Raw genomic sequence first — 19730 nt, 5'->3', positions numbered from 1 at the left:
AGAGTTGAGCGGAGTCCTACAGCATCAGTCAAGGATCCGTGGGTGAAATATGAATACCAAGACAGAAATTTGAAATATTGATCTCAAAGACGCTGTAAAACGTCATTGGCAGATTACGCATGGCGAGGAATGACGTCTTAACACGTCATCGGCGGAGAAAGGGTTAAGGTGGGCAAAAAAAGCCCTGGGATTTTTTTTATTTTATTTCTAACCCTGCTGTATATATACTGTATATTTATTTAAATGTGTAGCTCAAACATGAAAAAGTGGTTAGTTAACTCGCGTTACTATTGAGCTTTGCAATGGGGAATTCTATCTGTCCCTCCTGGATTCCCGACTCAGTCAAAGACTGCAAGGAGTTGAGATAACTGACTGCTGATCACGTTTGCCCTGTCTGGTGGGTGAGTTTAACATGTTCCTTCTCAGTACTCTTTGTTTTTTACATAGTGCTACTGCTAGCTAACGTTTTACACCAGCGAATTTCACCTAAACTACCTTCAGTTCCCTCTCTTATCTTGTTCTCTCTGGTGTGATGAGCAGTATTGAGGTGATTTGTAGCTTATTGATATGTTGACTAAGTTGTGGTTTACATTAGGCCACTTCTGTAACTTTACCAAGTGGGGTAAAATGTAGCTAGCGATTCAAGGCAATGTATAATTGTGATTAAAGCCTTGGGTCTCATTCATGGCTCAGTCAGCACTGCTGTGTTGGATAGCACTGGCCAGAGTGAAATGAGTGATGCAAAAACTGAACCAATAAAGAAATGTATGTGTGCAACTTAAAAACAAATTTCAATAAAATAGCAAACACAAGGGTAAGTTCCAAATTATTTATTTAAGTACTGTGTATTAGGGCTGCAACTGCAACTAACGATTACTTTGTTATTGATTATTAATCTGTTGATTATTTTATCGATTAGTCGATAGAAGCGCTTCATTTACCAGAAAAAACAACAATTGATTAAATTTGCAATTGAACATTTCTAAATGTATTGATGTGTTTTTCAAGTGTGTTACTACTATCCTTAGGTCACATGGGTAGTTGCCTCTCTGACACCACCTACTGTACTGAATACCCAGAGTAGGAGATGAGCCATGAAGTTTATTTATGTCTGTAAATGCTGCGTAGTATCGATGCCTACTGTCCATTATCTTGAAATAATATAACCCACCAGTTACTATAACAATGTTTATCATTACATACAATTTTGCTATGCCTACAGCTAAATGCTGAAAAAAGGGAACAAAATTAACTTCTTGGCTTTTAATAAAATGAAAACTACCAGCCAGAGAGATTTTACCAGCCAAAAAATATAAATAACATTTTAGTATAAGAGAGATAAGGAGAATAGCTTATAGCACACTTAATGATTTATTATAGTGTAACGTTTGGCTACTATAGTGTAACAGGCTCAGCCCCTTCCATTCCTCTCTATTCCAGCTGGAGTGGACGGCAAGAACTGGCTTTAGGCAGATTCAGTGGTTTAAGAGAAGTTATTTATATTTTGAACGTGATTCATTCATCATTGCGGACTAGTTAGATGACATATTGCGCATTGAACGTCTGCCATTTCCACTGCAAAGACAGCACATAAGTAACAATACGATGTGTCGAGCATGAATATGCAAATCAATGCAATTTCATGGACTCATCGTCGTTGCAGCCCTACTGTGTATAAGGTTGTGCAATAGTTTTAACATTGAACACGAAAATGCATGTACACACACACACACACACACACACACACACACACACACACACACACACACACACACACACACACACACACACACACACACACACACACACACACACACACACACACACACAGTGGAACAGAGGAGCAATCACATATTAGACAGTGATATCTAAGCTGGCCCCAAGCTTTCACTTCCAATTTTTCTTTTTTAAACACAAGGTGGCGCTGCACCCCTATACTATTGCTTAGGGAAAGCCCTGTGTTTGACACACAGCACATTACAACCTGTCTCCGTGTTATTCTGCTGGGAGTATCGAGACCTACAGTAACGTCCCGTCTCTCCTCTCTCTAGGAGTGTCTGGACAGAACCTTCTCTTGGTTCCGTGGCCTGGCCTCCTTCCCTCTGCTGCCCTCCGCCGAGGAAGAGGAGGATGAAGAGGACGAAGGGCTGGATGAGAGCATGAAGATGACGGCGAGGGAGAAAGAGGAGAGGAAGACCGATCACGATGTGGCCAGGCAGGACGTTGTCAAGGTAACCAAGCAGACGATACGGTTGACAGGAGGAAATCTAGGTCACAGGATTTAACTTCTGTGGTTTTAGTGTACTACTTTCATGTGTTTGTAAAATACTTTTATATAATAAGGCAATTACATTGGATCATATTATATAAGATCACAACCGGTTACATTATCATGTAATTTGATGTAATCTAATAGAATATAATCCAGTATAATTGCCAATTAACGTTAAACATGGACATTTGCTGTGCTGCTCCTCTATAAAGAACAAGTTGACTGAATGAACTGGACTAACTCCGCCTCCTCTATCACTGCATCAGGGTCTAACTCTGCCTCCTTTCTCTCTGCATCATCAGGGTCTAACTCCGCCTCCTCTCTCTGCATCATCAGGGTCTAACTCCGCCTCCTCTCCCTCTGCATCAGGGTCTAACTCCGCCTCCTCTCTCTGCATCAGGGTCTAACTCCGCCTCCTCTCTCTCTGCATCAGGGTCTTCTGAGGATGAAGCTGCTGCCTCGGCTGCGTTACATCCTGGAAGTAGTCCGTCCGTCTCCCCCGGTGGTCGGTGACATTCTGGAGGTCCTGACCCGCATCGCCAGACACTCCACCTCCTCTGCCACTCAGGTAACAATGCTACTTTAAATTAGTTTTTATGTTCTTCCCTCCTTCTCCGGTTTTTGTCATCATGCCAATTCCATCCTGGTCATTGCGCTGCCCTACCATCGGTCTGGGGAGGGTGTAGACGACCACATGCCTCCTCCGATACATGTGGAGTCGCCAGGCGCTTCTTTTCTCCTGACAGCGAGGAGTTTCACTGAGAGAGTGTAAAGCCCACAGAGGTTCACGCCATCTCCCCCAGTTCCCCTCAGTGCTGAACAGGTGCCCTGAGCGACCAGTAAGAGTTGCTAGTGCAACAACCAGGACTCATACCCTCACCTGGGAACACTGACAATTGTGTTTGTAGGGACGTCTGACCGAGCCTGAGGTACCGCTGCCGGGAATTAAACCCGGGTCTAGGCAAGTGCTTAGCCCTCTACACTACCCAGCTGCACCTAGTGCTTAGACCTCTACAACACTATCCAGCTGCACCTAGTGCTTAGACCTCTACACTACCCAGCTGCACCTAGTGCTTAGACCTCTACAACACTATCCAGCTGCACCTAGTGCTTAGCCCTCTACACTACCCAGCTGCACCTAGTGCTTAGACCTCTACAACACTATCCAGCTGCACCTAGTGCTTAGACCTCTACAACACTACCCAGCTGCACCTAGTGCTTAGACCTCTACAACACTACCCAGCTGCACCTAGTGCTTAGACCTCTACAACACTACCCAGCCGCTCCTAGTGCTTAGACCTCTACACTACCCAGCTGCACCTAGTGCTTAGACCTCTACAACACTATCCAGCTGCACCTAGTGCTTAGACCTCTACACTACCCAGCCGCTCCTAGTGCTTAGACCTCTACACTACCCAGCTGCTCCTAGTGCTTAGACCTCTACACTACCCAGCCGCTCCTAGTGCTTAGACCTCTACACTACCCAGCTGCTCCTAGTGCTTAGACCTCTACACTACCCAGCCGCTCCTAGTGCTTAGACCTCTACACTACCCAGCCGCTCCTAGTGCTTAGACCTCTACACTACCCAGCTGCTCCTAGTGCTTAGACCTCTACACTACCCAGCTGCTCCTAGTGCTTAGACCTCTACACTACCCAGCCGCTCCTAGTGCTTAGACCTCTACACTACCCAGCCGCTCCTAGTGCTTAGACCTCTACACTACCCAGCCGCTCCTAGTGCTTAGACTACCCAGCTGCACCCCAACACTACTCTCCTCTGCCACTTACTAATCTACTGGTCATCATTTGTCTAAACTTGCCTGATTGAGGACATTAATGTTTTCTAATCAAATCTAAATGTCTTGCCATTAAAAATACACATGAGATTATGCACATCTCTTTTCCTTCTGACTAAATTCAATACAACTTTCAAGAAGATTATACAAAGGCATTAGGTTTGCAGTTGAAATGCCATTTATTGAGGAATTGCAAAGCAAACGACTTCATTTTGGCCCAAGACCCGACATCAGGGTGATGAAAGGTGAAGGCCCTAGGGCTCTTGAGTCGTAGCACGTATGTCTATTTGTCTCTTCAATAAATGCCATATTCTCTGCAAATCGAGTGCCTTGCCATACATGTTTTGGAATCCATTTTCTCCTGGTAGTCAGTGAACACTGTTCAGCACACTGTTCCCTAAGAAGCACTCCTGTTGCATCCTTGTTCAGCACACTGTTCCCTAAGAAGCACTCCTGTTGCATCCTTGCTCAGCACACTGTTCCCTAAGAAGCACTCCTGTTGCATCCTTGCTCAGCACACTGTTCCCTAAGAAGCACTCCTGTTGCATCCTTGTTCAGCACACTGTTCCCTAAGAAGCACTCCTGTTGCATCCTTGTTCAGCACACTGTTCCCTAAGAAGCACTCCTGTTGCATCCTTGTTCAGCACACTGTTCCCTAAGAAGCACTCCTGTTGCATCCTTGCTCAGCACACTGTTCCCTAAGAAGCACTCCTGTTGCATCCTTGTTCAGCACACTGTTCCCTAAGAAGCACTCCTGTTGCATCCTTGCTCAGCACACTGTTCCCTAAGAAGCACTCCTGTTGCATCCTTGTTCAGCACACTGTTCCCTAAGAAGCACTCCTGTTGCATCCTTGTTCAGCACACTGTTCCCTAAGAAGCACTCCTGTTGCATCCTTGTTCAGCACACTGTTCCCTAAAAAGCACTCCTGTAGGGGCTCCCCGGTGGCGCACCACGTACATACGCTCAGCTTAACCGCAGCGTCCTGGGTTCGAATCCGGCCCAGGGCATGTGCTGCATGTCTTCCCCCATCTCTCTCTCTCTCTCTCTCTCTCTCTCTCAAAACATTTCCAAACTGTCCTATCCACAATAAAGCACAAATGCCCTAAAAAATATATCTTAAAAAAAAATTAAGCACTCCTGTCACTTCCTTGTTCAGCACACTGTTCCCTAAGAAGCACTCCTGTCACTTCCTTGTTCAGCACACTGTTCCATAAGAAGCACTCCTGTCACTTCCTTGTTCAGCACACTGTTCCATAAGAAGCACTCCTGTCACTTCCTTGTTCAGCACACTGTTCCCTAATAACCACTCCTATTGCTTCCTTGTTCAGCACACTGTTCCATAAGAAGCACTCCTGTCACTTCCTTGTTTAGCACACTGTTCCATAAGAAGCACTCCTGTTACTTCCTTGTTCAGCACACTGTTCCCTAATAACCACTCCTATTGCTTCCTTGTTCAGCACACTGTTCCCTAATAACCACTCCTATTGCTTCCTTGTTCAGCACACTGTTCCCTAATAACCACTCCTATTGCTTCCTTGTTCAGCACACTGTTCCCTAATAACCACTCCTATTGCTTCCTTGTTCAACCCACTGTTCCCTAAGAAGCACTTCTATTGCTTCCTTGTTCAGCACACTGTTCCCTAAGAAGCACTTCTATTGCTTCCTTGTTCAGCACACTGTTCCCTAAGAAGCACTTCTATTGCTTCCTTGTTCAACCCACTGTTCCCTAAGAAGCACTTCTATTGCTTCCTTGTTCAGCACACTGTTCCCTAAGAAGCACTTCTATTGCTTCCTTGTTCAACCCACTGTTCCCTAAGAAGCACTTCTATTGCTTCCTTGTTCAACCCACTGTTCCCTAAGAAGCACTTCTATTGCTTCCTTGTTCAGCACACTGTTCCCTAAGAAGCACTTCTATTGCATGCTTGTTTCGCTCAATAAAACTTTATTTCTCTCTCCCAGGTGCTGGATTGTCCTCGCCTCATGGAAACGGTCATTTCAGAGTTCCTACCCACTTCCTGGTCCATAACGAATGTGCCCCTCACCACGTCTGTGTATGGCCTCCCATTGGCTGGCGCCATGAAGCTTCTAAGGATACTGGCTACATCTGGCAGACACGCTTGTGCCAGGCTGGTGAGTGTTGCTCTGAATCATTGCCGGTGCCGAACCCACTTACCTTGTTGCTTACTGTGTTAACACTTTCGCGGCCACTGGGATCCGTCTAATCTCACTCTATACGGCCAGTTTATCATAACAACCTTTCATTGTGCGTGAGGCTGTTTGTAGAGCTAAATCTATACTTTATATTATTGCTATCTGTCCATTGTCATTGTCAATTGACACTATAAACCGTCCCTTCAATATGCCTTAAAGAAATATTTTTTTCATCAATACGTTCCCATTTTATAGTGTCGTGAATATGAACTATATACCGCAATGTTCTGGGGTATTTCCTGGAAGGCGAGATACAGGACACTAAGCTAATAACGTTAAATCGAATGGTGTTTCGGCTATACACAAGCTAGAGCTAAAACTCAAAATGTATATTATCGGTATCATGGTCCACCATGAATGCATGAAAGGGGGACGTTGTTTCTGATTATTGATTACCAATAACGGCATTAGCCTCATTAGCCTCATACGCTGACCGGGTGGTTGGCTATGAGAACAGCCGATCGGGCTGTAATTTACGTGAAAAAGCTCTTACCGTGGGCCGGTTGGATCCCAAACAGGATTTCCCAGTTATCGATCGCCATCTGGTAGATCGATATGTCCATTGGCTGATGCTATATTCCTTTACTGCATACTGAATTCAGCGTCCCAAAAAGTATTCCAGGCTACATGCTACAGGCATAACTTTAGGCTAACAAAAAAGTCCACCCATGATAAAAAAAAAAAAACAGCGCCCCTACGAGGATCTGGCCGGTAATGCACTTTTCCGAATTCCAAGAGTAGGTTAAATCTGCAGTGCCGCTCGGTGACATTGAGTAGGATATTACAATGGTATAAAAGCCAAAACAACCTTACCACGTATATATATACGTGGTTGGCCCTCAAGCGTTGGATCCGAAACACGTATATATACGTGGTTGGCCACGAATGTGTTAATGCGGGTCGTCTCGTGAAATCACACTGTGAGGTTTTGTAAGGTGACGAAAGTACACACAAGTTGTGTTTCTAATCACAGGTCCCGTCTTTTCTCATGCTATTGCATATTTCTGTCCTACCTTTCCCAGTCCTTTTCTCCACTGTCAGCCACTGAGAAAAATCAATACAATACTGAAGGATGATGGACTACTACCTGTAACCTAAAGGACCCCAAACATTTTTGGAAGGTTATCAAGACCACTTATGGGAGTGACATCACAAATGAATTGCCACTCAGCATAGAAACTGAGTCCTGTACTGTGACTGATAAATTAACCATTCTTAATTCTTTTAACAAACATTTTATTTCATCGGGATCCTTGTTTGAGTCACTACAGCCATCAGACTCTGAACAGCAGGGGCCCCTTATGTCACCCCCCTCAAACTCAGAAACTGAACCCTTCAGTTTATCTCCTTTTGAGGTGGTTGAGGTCCATAGGGCCCTAAAGAAGCTCAACTCCGACAAATCTGCAGGTCCGGATAAGTTGGAGCCTCATTTTCTCAAGGCAGCTGCTGATTTTATTGCAGAACCTTTAACTTACATTTTTAATCTCACCATCGAAAGCAATGAGATTCCATTAGTCTGGAAATCAGCCCACGTCCTCCCCCTGTTGAAAGGGGGTGTTCCCTCATCCCTTAACAATTACAGACCAATCTCAAAGTTGTGTGTTTTAGCCAAAGTCCTTGAGAAACTAATAAGTGAGCAGCTAAAAGATTTCTTAGACTCACATGGCCTGCTTTCTAAGAACCAGTCAGGTTTCAGAAAGAAGCACAGCACGATCACTGCTACTCTTAAAGTAGTCAATGATGTCATTGAATCACTGGATTCCAATAAATACTGTGCAGCTCTGTTCCTAGACTTATCCAAAGCCTTTGATACGGTTGACCATGCCATTTTATCGAAGTGTCTACATAAAATTGGTTTATCTAGACAGGCTGTAGAGTGGTTTTCAAATTACCTGACGGATAGATCACAGTGTGTACAGTCTGCTGGTTTATCATCATCTTTCCTCCCTGTACTTAAGGGTGTACCACAAGGTTCCGTACTGGGACCTCTACTCTTCTCCATATATGTAAATGATCTTTGTATCAACCTGTCTAATGCTGCTTACCATTTCTATGCTGATGACACAGTAATTTATTGCTCATCTCCCAGTGTTGTGCAAACGATGGAGTTCTTGCAATCTGCCTTTGACATTGTTCAGTCACATCGTACCCAGCTTAAGCTAGTATTAAATGCTGGCAAATCAAAGTTTATGCTCTTCTCAAATGGGAAGAGACTCCCAGCTGATCTTCCCACACTTGTTACTGCTGGAGGGACTGACATCGAAAGGGTTGCTTCCTACAAATATCTAGGCATTACAGTGGACGAGAACGAGATTTTTTTTTTTAATTTTAATATTCTACTACTATGCTTTGTAAAAGAAGACTGAAATAAAATCATTCATCATCATCATCAGAAACAGGTCCTGTTTTTCACTTAAAGTGAGAAGTCACCTGATCTCGACCACCTTCTTACCACTACTCGATTATGGTGACTTACTCTATATGTATGCACCTGATCAGTACCTTAGAAAGCTTGATACTGTGTACCATTCTGCCTTACGCTTTGTCACGGGATGTGGAAATCGAGTGCACCATTGCACCCTATATACCATTGCAAGTTATCCATCTCTACAAATACGGCGATTTTCTCGATGGCTCTCTCTGGTGCACAAAGCTCTGCTTAAACTGGTTCCCTCGTACCTAAGTGTGCTTCTGTGCACAAAGCAATATAAGTATGCCCTTCGTTCTCAAGCTGTTCTAACACTGGAAGTTCCCCATATGAGAACTGAATTGGGAAAAAGGGCTTTTAAATATGCTGCTCCTTCATCTTGGAACAAGATACAGGAGGACCTAAAATTACCAGGACTGGTCACCCTCGGAGAATTCAAAGCCATTTTAAAATCCTACGAACTCAGTTCCCTTGGTCAGTGCAACTGTGTTTGATCATTTGCCTGTTTGATAACTTGCCTGAAATTGGAGCTTGATGTAAATGTTTTATCTGTATTTTATTGTGATGTTCTTTTTTATGTTGAAACTTTCTGCTGCCTTGCTTGGCCAGATCGCTCTTGAAAAAGAGATTTTAATCTCAATGATGCTTATCTGGTTAAATAAAGGATTTGATTGATTGATTGGACTCTGTCCCTTCCTTTATTTATTTATTTATTACATATTTACTCCATATGCAACCATCAATATCTTGCTCTGTCACCTCCTTTGTGTATTACATTATGTACTCCATTATGTAACCATCAGTATCTTGTTTCTGTCACCTCCTTTATTCATTACATATTTACTCCATTATGTAACCATCAGTATCTTGTTTCTGTCACCTCCTTTATTCATTACATATTTACTCCATTATGTAACCATCAGTATCTTGTTTCTGTCACCTCCTTTATTCATTACATATTTACTCCATATGTAACCATCAGTATCTTGTTTCTCTCACCTCCTTTATTCATTACATATTTACTCCATATGTAACCATCAGTATCTTGTTTCTGTCACCTCCTTTATTCATTACATATTTACTCCATGTGTAACCATCAGTATCTTGTTTCTGTCACCTCCTTTATTCATTACATATTTACTCCATATGTAACCATCAGTATCTTGTTTCTGTCACCTCCTTTATTCATTACATATTTACTCCATATGTAACCATCAGTATCTTGTTTCTGTCAACTCCTTTATTCATTACATATTTACTCCATATGTAACCATCAGTATCTTGTTTCTGTCACCTCCTTTATTCATTACATATTTACTCCATATGTAACCATCAGTATCTTGTTTCTGTCACCTCCTTTATTCATTACATATTTACTCCACATGTAACCATCAGTATCTTGGTTCTGTCACCTCCTTTATTCATTACATATTTCCTCCATATGTAACCATCAGTATCTTGTTTCTGTCACCTCCTTTATTCATTACATATTTCCTCCACATGTAACCATCAGTATCTTGGTTCTGTCACCTCCTTTATTCATTACATATTTCCTCCACATGTAACCATCAGTATCTTGGTTCTGTCACCTCCTTTATTCATTACATATTTCCTCCACATGTAACCAACTCCTGCTCTGTCGCCTCCTCAGCTGAATTCCCTGGGAGTGAAGGAGCGTCTGTCGCGTCTGCTGAGCCCGGAGCCCGGGGAGCTGCTGCTGGAGCAGACGGAGGCTCTGAGGATCACCACGGAGACGTACAGGCTGTGGGCTGTAGCGGCCGGCTACGGACAGGCCTGCAAGATATATATGTGAGTTCACTTACTTGGCAACCTGATGCATGTCACGTGTGTCAATGATGGCAGATACTGAACACTGCACTTCCAGCTAGTAAGACCAGGCGTCTGAAGGCCCCTCCTACCAAATCAAATACTTTGTACGGACAAGCTCAGCAAAAAAATAAAAATAAAAAAGTGTGACCGATATGAGGTCTTGTGAAACGGTTCTCTGCAGAATGCGGATGCGATGATGGGAAAAGCTTTGTTAAAAGCGCTCAAAGGGAACATTTAATAGCTTACACAAAGCTACTGCGGTCAGAAGTCTGTTCAATTGTGGTTAGATTATACCACAGAAAAAGCTGTGTCAGCTAGTTTTAGCATCAGCACATTAAGATTAAAGAGAACAGCTAGTTTAAAGACTTCTTTAGAGTATTTTAAACTCTCTTTAAGACATCTAATAATTTTCTGTTACACAAGTTAACACTTCCTATTACAACAGTCATCATGGCAAACAATGTTGGCATATTAACTCATTCCGGGCCAACAGCGCCCTCTGCTGATGGCCCTTTCCGTGCCAACGCTTTATCCAATGGAGAATAGGACTTATTTGTGAGTGCATAAAACATATCAAATATAATAGCAATAGATCTAAATAACACAGTGATCATCAATGAGTTGCTTCCAGTCAATATGCACGAAACATATTTTTTTCATACATACATTTCCATTTTATACCGTAAATGTATTTCCTTAGAAAGCATGCCATTTGTCCCTTGATTTATGAATCGTTTTCAAATAAACGCTAGATTATCGATGGTATATAATGTGTCCTCATGCACGAAGAGAAGCGGGGTCTGAAAAATCGCTTCTCCGTACTTTGGTCGGCGCGAACCTCACACACACACACACACACACGCTCCGATGGCGGTGATAGGAACATCTGAGTGATTACCCCAAGATTCGTAACATAAAGGCCTTACCTCACATCTGATGTCATGCAAAAAGATTAATCCAATTCCTGATCGCCAATCCAAATATCGATCACATCCATTGATCCAACGTTATAGTCCAAAACACATAATCCAAGCTGCCCCCCTGACTTGACCAAGCTGCAATAGTACTATCCAGCTGCATGCCCGAGAAGGGAAACCCGGACCGGAGTTTTTTTCTGATGCACATACCCAGCCAATCCAATCCAATGATGTGCAATACCATCCGGGAGATGATAGGCGGCGGTATTTACCCTTTTGCGAGCTCAGACCCATTCCCAACGATAACATCAGGTTGGATGGATGCAAATGAATGGATATCGCTAATAAAAGAAATAACGATTAAAACCCGACTATACTCGTGATTGGCACGGAAGCGATGGCGAGTTAACCCGACTATACTCGTGGTTGGCACTGAATGGGTTAAGATTCAAGATTCAAGAGGTTTATTCATCACATACATAAGACATATAGTGAAAGGAAGTTGGCCATGCCTGCTTCGATTGTGCAAAAAATACAAATAATAGAATAGAAAAAAAAATAGACATGATAAAAGTACTAGGATAAAATACAATACAATGCTAAGCTTACGAATTAAAAAGGTAATGAGTCCTATGTACACTACTATACAATATACAGTTATACTATATGTCACTATGCTATACTACCTATAGTACTATACAAAAACATCCAGTTATGTTTTTCTTTTTTTTCTTTAAAGTGACCTTTTTTCTTTCCTGACCTTTTCTGACCTTTTCTTATGTGTTTAAAGTGACCTGTGGTGTGTTTGTGTGTGAGAGAGTGCAGAATGTGTGGTGTGTGTGTGTTCATGTGTGCTTGTGTGTGGAGAGATCAGTGTTCAATGTTCTGATGGCCTGGGGGAAGAAGCTGAGTCCGAGTCTCTCTGTTCTTGCTGTGTGTATGTGGAGGCGCTTGCCTGACCACAGCAGCTTAAAGCCTTAAACAGGCTATTGTTGGGGTGGTGAGGGTCCTTCATTATTCTCCAGGCTCTGGATTTGCACCTCCTATTGCAGGGGTCGGCAATTAGGTTTGGCCACGGGCCAGATTTTCCCCAAGCCGTTGCTTGGCGGGCCAGGATCAAAAACAATGGCTAATTTAATATACTGATATTGAAAAAAGACAAACGTTTTTCTCTGGTCTGCATCCCCTTAACAATTGTGTGTATTGCGCCGTACTGTATTGTACCCATTCTGCAATCTGTTAAATAAAGTTTTCATTCATTCATGAACAGCAGATCAGCTGTTGCAGATCACCGCGGCGGGTGATGAACAGATCAGAATGCATGAAAACACGACTCACCATACCTTGTTTGTTGTTAAGTCCTCCAAAATCCCTGCTAATGTTTGAAACATGTCCAATATCCACTCGCCGCCCTCCAATTCCAGATTGGCGTTGAATGCAGCTACTTTATCTGCCAACTTGAACACAGTTGTCATCATTGCCTCGTTGTTGTTGTTGTTGTTGTTGTTGTTGTTGTTGTTGTTGTTGTTGTTGTTGTTGTTGCCACATATTATGCAGAGAGGACGTCGGCTCGGCACGCAAGAATCACCGACCTGTTGCGATAAACCCGTATTTTAAGTATGGCTCCTGTTTATTAAAAGAAGCGTTATATTTCCCCGTTGCAAAGAAGCTATCCAAAGATGTTTGTTTTGCTTTTTTTAACTCGCTCGCATCTCGAACGCGGAAGTGAAAGTGCGTTAGGGAAATATACACGGGGCCCGGTGGGACTATTCCATTGGTTCTCCCAGTCCACGTGACCATTTCTAGCATTTCAATTGGCTATAGTGACAGACATGCTTTTGATGACTACCGGTAGATAGATACAGCTTCACAATAAAAGACACCCTGGCGTCCTGAGTGAATATTTCCCGTGCGTCAAATAAATATCATATTCTCAAAATAATCTGACGGGCCAGAAATTATTGCTGGCGGGCCAATGTCGGCCCGCGGGCCGCCTATTGCCGATCCCTGTCCTATTGTATAAGTCCTGCAGGGGTGGTAGTGCAATACCCGTAGTACGGTAATGGGAATAGGAAGTAGCTTTAGCACATATGGAGCCTACTTTGGCAAGTGCCTTACTATATATTAAATCAAAAGATGCTTTTTAAACACTGTTCCCTTCAAAATATAAAACCTAATTTCTCCAGTATATTAGCCCTCTCTTCAGTGTCCCCCTCGATGGAATTCTCTTGAGCTCCTCTGTGTTTTTCTGTCTCCAGAGACCTGTACCCCGTGCTGGTGAAGGCGTTGCAGTCTGTCCACAGAGTGTCGCCCCCCTCTGACCCCCTCTTGCCCCTCGAGCTCCAGAGAGTCCTGGCCCTGCTCTCCCTGCTCACCCAGGTCACACACACTGCCGGCTGCCACCAGGAGCTCCAGATCAACATGGTCAGGTAAGGGTGACTAGGTCGGTCGGTAGGACAGACGGATGGATGGTTTGGGTCTGTGAAGAAATGGATGGATAGGTGAGTGGATGGATGGAACAAGCTCCCACTCAACCTGAAATCGGCAAGCACTCTACGGACCTTTAAAGCCATGCTCAAATCCCACCTTTTCGCCATAAACAATCCATGAGCTCGTTTTTTTGTATTGTTGTATGCGTGGTGTATTATGTCTGTCTGTTTTCTATCTGCTTGGTTGGACTGCCTGTATTTTTTTCATTTATTTTTCGTATTGTTCCTGTCTTTTTTTGTTTATCTTTTCTCTCCCGGGATGCGCCCCGGGCCGATGTAACTATTGGTTGAGGGGCGCAATATAAATAAATGTATCATATCATATCATATCATATCATATCATGGAGGGATGTGTGGGTGGGTGGGTGTGGTTTATGGATGAGTGGATGGATGGAGTTAGGCAATGAACAAAACCCCACATGGATCATTTGAATCACTCTTTAAGCAGCATTTCCTTTAAATATATAACGTGTGGATTTGTATAACAGTCCTTTCTACTTTTCACTACAGTTCCCAGGGTTCTGAGTGCCCCCCTCCCCCTCCAGTGACATGGGGCCACGTGATGGGGCTGCAGGCCTCTTTGCTGGGGCAACTGAGGGGCTGTGTGAGGAGGCTAGATGACCCAGTTCATAGAGAGAGCAGTCTGGTTCTAATACCCGCCTACCTGGTCTACCTCGAGGCTTACTACCACCAGTTCTCCAGACAGGTACAAATACAGACATATTTCTCCTAGCTGCCAGGCTCACCTTTAGGGACATCAGTGAATATCATGTTCTTCACTCTGTCAATAAACGTTTAAAAATTAATCAATAGATTCGCTCATTTCAGCAATACAATGGTCCAACAACGATGGCATCTGGTTTATTATATGCTGTAGTTCAACACAGAGGTGGTGAAACTCATGTAGAACCTACATGATCAAATATAAATGCTTCACTCTGACCAGTTGTCCTACAATGGCCCTTGGTACAATTGAATGTTTGATATAAATTAAATGCAAATTTGTTGTTGTGTAACCTATATGTTCCTCCCCATCCTCGGTGTAACCTATATGTTCCTCCCCATCCTCATTGTAACCTATATGTTCCTCCCCATCCTCAGTGTAACCTATATGTTCCTCCCCATCCTCAGTATAACCTATATGTTCCTCCCCATCCTCAGTGCCTCAGTGTAACCTATATGTTCCTCCCCATCCTCAGTGCCTCAGTGTAACCTATATGTTCCTCCCCATCCTCAGTGCCTCAGTGTAACCTATATGTTCCTCCCCATCCTCAGTGCCTCAGTGTAGCCTATATGTTCCTCCCCATCCTCAGTGTAACCTATATGTTCCTCCCCATCCTCAGTGTAACCTATATGTTCCTCCCCATCCTCAGTGTAACCTATATGTTCCTCCCCATCCTCAGTGTAACTTATATGTTCCTCCCCATCCTCAGTGTAACCTATATGTTCCTCCCCATCCTCAGTGTAACCTATATGTTCCTCCCCATCCTCAGTATAACCTATATGTTCCTCCCCATCATCAGTGTAACTTATATGTTCCTCCCCATCCACAGTATAACCTATATGTTCCTCCCCATCCTCAGTGTAACTTATATGTTCCTCCCCATCCTCAGTGTAACCTATATGTTCCTCCCCATCCTCAGTGTAACCTATATGTTCCTCCCCATCCTCAGTGTAACTTATATGTTCCTCCCCATCCTCAGTGTAACCTATATGTTCCTCCCCATCCTCAGTGTAACCTATATGTTCCTCCCCATCCTCAGTATAACCTATATGTTCCTCCCCATCCTCAGTGTAACTTATATGTTCCTCCCCATCCTCAGTGTAACCTATATGTTCTTCCCCATCCTCAGTGTAACCTATATGTTCCTCCCCATCCTCAGTGTAACCTATATGTTCCTCCCCATCCTCAGTGTAACTTATATGTTCCTCCCCATCCACAGTATAACCTATATGTTCCTCCCCATCCTCAGTGTAACTTATATGTTCCTCCCCATCCTCAGTGTAACCTATATGTTCTTCCCCATCCTCAGTGTAACCTATATGTTCCTCCCCATCCTCAGTGTAACCTATATGTTCCTCCCCATCCTCAGTGTAACCTATATGTTCCTCCCCATCCTCAGTGTAACCTATATGTTCCTCCCCATCCTCAGTGTAACCTATATGTTCCTCCCCATCCTCAGTGTAACCTATATGTTCCTCCCCATCCTCAGTGTAACCTATATGTTCCTCCCCATCCTCAGTGTAACCTATATGTTCCTCCCCATCCTCAGTGTAACCTATATGTTCCTCCCCATCCTCAGTGTAACCTATATGTTCCTCCCCATCCTCAGTGTAACCTATATGTTCCTCCCCATCCTCAGTGTAACCTATATGTTCCTCCCCATCCTCAGTGTAACCTATATGTTCCTCCCCATCCTCAGTGTAACCTATATGTTCCTCCCCATCCTCAGAGCTGTTTCAAACCAGTGGACACTCTTCAGGAACTGGAGCTGCTGACATCAGAGGTCCTCCTCCCACTGTTGACACACACTGCAGTGCAAAATCTGATCAAGAACCTCAAGTACGTTTGTTGTTGTTAATTCCTTGTAAAACACAGGTTATGACGCCAAAAAATGTATGTTTAAGAAAATAAAAGTAAACTTTAAAATGAACTTTTAATCATTTGTGGATTCACACCACGCCTCTTTTGTTTCTTCCAGGCCTTGCTCTGTGGTGTGCAACCTGCGCTCCAGTCGTCCAGGATCAGAGATCACCCCCAGCCTCCCTGGCTTGGCCTGCCCAGGATGGAAGACCCGCCTGGGGCTGGTTGTCCCCGGCTCCCCTTTCTCCCTCCTCACAGCCCTGGGTCTCCTCTTGGACACGCTCACAGGCATCCACAAAGGTCTCAGCCGCAAGGTAGGTCTTCCCAAAGACTTAAAGATACAGACTTAATAAATCGTCTTTTTCAATCTTCTTGCGAGGTATGTTGATGAAAGTGAATGATGACCAAAGCCCTTTGATATCTATACCCCTGGATATCAACTAAATCAAACCATTTCAAATATCCAATCTGCTTGCCTTTAAAGTATTACATAATACACACACAGTTTACTCTGATTGGCCCATCAGTCAATCCCGCTACGTATGATTGGCCCATCAGTCACATCTAGCTGAGAGGACATGGTGCTCCCCAAGGTTCTCACCATTTGGGGCTTTGAGGCATCCATAGGTTCTTGAGGGAATCTTAGAGGAACTGTACATTTTGTACAGTGTCTAGTGAACAGAAGGCCACGCCCCCTCAGCCTACTGAGAGTTGGCTGTGCCCAGAGAGGGTGACCTAAAACACTTAAATCAAATGATACATCTGAACCCGGAAAAAAACTATACTCATGACATTAACAGTCCACAATAAGCAATTAAAACATCATTGTACTGTATCTTTAAAGGACTTCCCTGGTGTGGTTGTTGAGGACAACAGTCTTTTAGAGATTCTCAATGTTGTTAGAACCACAGCAAACATATCAACATTTGACTGCACTGTATACACAATATATGCTGCCAGCCAGCGGCTCAAGTAATTCTTACTAATATCTCTCTCTTTCTCTCTCTCTCTCTCTCTCTCTCTAGTTCAGTGGTCTTCTGCTCTCGGAGCCTGTGATTGGCTACCTGCGTAGCTGCGGTCAGGCCACGCCCACTCTGTCCCACGCCAGCGCCTGGCTCCTCCGTCACGAACACCACCTTCTGTACCTGTTACTCCGACTGGCTTACCGGCTGGTAGGCGAGACCTCCACCTCCAATCAGACCCCCAAATCCTCCAGTCAGCATCTAAACCCGTCCTAGTAATCGAGGACTCGCCCCTGCCGAGTTCCCACCTGACCCAAACCATAGACATCATCCAAAACGTACTGCGGTTCTCTCTGCCTCTGTTCCTAAACCAACCCCCATTAGACGTGTTTTCTAATACACTCTAACAACATCAGCTCATGTACCTGTCAAGCACACTGGTAATAGTTAATTATAGTAATGTCCAGTCACTTCTATCCCAACACACACACAGTTGTGTTTTCTTTCCCCCTCAGAACAGATTAATCATAGTCTCTTCAGTCAGTGAGTCAGCCGGAGGCCAATGTGGTTCTCCCCCAATATGGCTGAACGCTCCCTCTATACAGTATGTTCCTCTTTTTCTGGCATCAACTGATTGCACTATTTCTTCATGGTGTGGAATAATTTGACCAGATATTATTCACGGAGGCGGACAACAGAGTCTTTGATAGGATAGAGTTTACTGACAGATTGACATGTTGCAACATGGAGAGACCTAGGCTCCAGCAACGGCCCTGTAGCCTAGATCTCTGTAGAATGGTGAGCTATCAAAGTATTTATACAGCAGAGTAGACAAAACAAGTGGAGCATTGACTTACATAATATGAGTACAGCGATATCTCGATAATGACGTATACATATGAGAAGGCTGCGTGTGTGTGTGCATAGGTGTGTACAACTAAAGCCCTTCCCATAGTCGAGCGGACCGTACACGGAGCAGACTCCAGCGGGCTCAAAGCTGACCCAAAGGGTACTCAAAGCAGACCCAAAGCAGAGTCCAAGTGCGAAGCTCCTATTTTCTGACGCGCGGACGTCTGCAGCGCCCACTTGGTGTCACACAAAACGCTGCTGGCGCGAGACATGTAGGAAATTGGTCCGCGGAGATCCGCTCGACTATGAAAGCTCAAAGAGTCCAGTGGACCTCCGCAGAGTCCAGTCCGTGTATGGTCCGCTCGACTATGGGAGGGCCTTTAGGCTACAGTATGTGTAGAGAGTGTGAGAGGGGGGTAGTGTGTAGATAGATATGTCTGGGAGTGAAGGCTATGTGTATGCGATTGTGCATGTGTGTGTTAGAAAGAGAGAGAGAAAGAGAGAAGTGTGTTGGTAAATTTCAACCTCCCTGTTCTCTAGTTCCCACTACAATACAAGTCCAAACACACCTAAATCTACTATGGCTTAACTCATTGACGGCCACCAGCTATCGCCATCTGCACTGTTTGGCGCCAGCGTTAATGACCATTTTAGCGATGTTTGCAGACCCATCGTGTGTTCTGTATTATAGCTATGGAGACAATAGTATGGCTCATTTTACAGGCATTGTTCATAGTCCATTACTGACTAATCAGTTAATTTCTACACTGTAGTTTGTTACACGCTAAACATCACCATCTTTTCCAAAATAATCCAGTCTTTTTCCATAGATTGCGAGATATGACACATTATATGCAATAAGCCCAAATTGTTCTGGTTGCTCGCCTGAAGCCCCAAATAGTCCCAAATCAAAAGGTATATACCATGTACATATGTGTCTTCACAAAATCATCAAGGGGGGGGTAATTTCAACTAGGAACTGCGATCGTGTTTGTCGAGCATGTTTTACGTCCGGTAAAAAACAAAACTGTGATCGTTACAAAAACATGTTTCAGTTTCGGTAAAATAGACATAGAATATACCTTACCTTAGCCAGAAGGTATTCCAAAAAGAATAATTCCAAGTGATCGCATCGCCATCGCGATTACCCGTGTATATGTACTAGTTTATATTGGAAATAGGCTTCAGGCAACAAAATCTCCAGGCGATCGCTGTGTCTCTCTGTCCAGGCAGGAGGAGGAGCCCTTGCAAAAAAGTGTATCCACACCAAGCCATTCCAGTTCAAAAGGTAGGCGATACTGCCACCTGGTGAGATTCGATCGTCATTGCAATTCCAACGTAGGTAGATGAATCAGACACCTAGATGGCTCTGGCTGACAGTATAGAACGGGGAT

The 19730-nt window shown here is 43.9% G+C and overlaps 1 protein-coding gene across 3 annotated transcripts in view; it reads left to right on the top strand.

Moving 5' to 3' along the window:
• rpap1 (RNA polymerase II associated protein 1) overlaps window positions 1-19730 on the top strand; it is a 73426-nt gene that overhangs the window by 21109 nt on the left and 32587 nt on the right. For all 3 annotated transcript variants that reach the window (XM_084310474.1, XM_084310475.1, XM_084310476.1), the window contains exons 12-20: window positions 2052-2231; window positions 2706-2840; window positions 6026-6196; window positions 10357-10514; window positions 13711-13881; window positions 14452-14647; window positions 16395-16504; window positions 16644-16839; window positions 17551-17697. In XM_084310474.1, coding sequence (XP_084166600.1) covers window positions 2052-2231; window positions 2706-2840; window positions 6026-6196; window positions 10357-10514; window positions 13711-13881; window positions 14452-14647; window positions 16395-16504; window positions 16644-16839; window positions 17551-17697 — 1464 coding nt within the window. The remainder of the gene's footprint in view (window positions 1-2051; window positions 2232-2705; window positions 2841-6025; window positions 6197-10356; window positions 10515-13710; window positions 13882-14451; window positions 14648-16394; window positions 16505-16643; window positions 16840-17550; window positions 17698-19730) is intronic.

This window comes from Notolepis coatsorum (assembly GCF_963971535.1).
Source record: "Notolepis coatsorum genome assembly, chromosome: 3".
Taxonomy (NCBI): domain Eukaryota; kingdom Metazoa; phylum Chordata; class Actinopteri; order Aulopiformes; family Paralepididae; genus Notolepis; species Notolepis coatsorum.
Note: the sequence above shows the minus strand (reverse complement) of the source record. Positions and strands in the feature narration are given on the sequence as shown.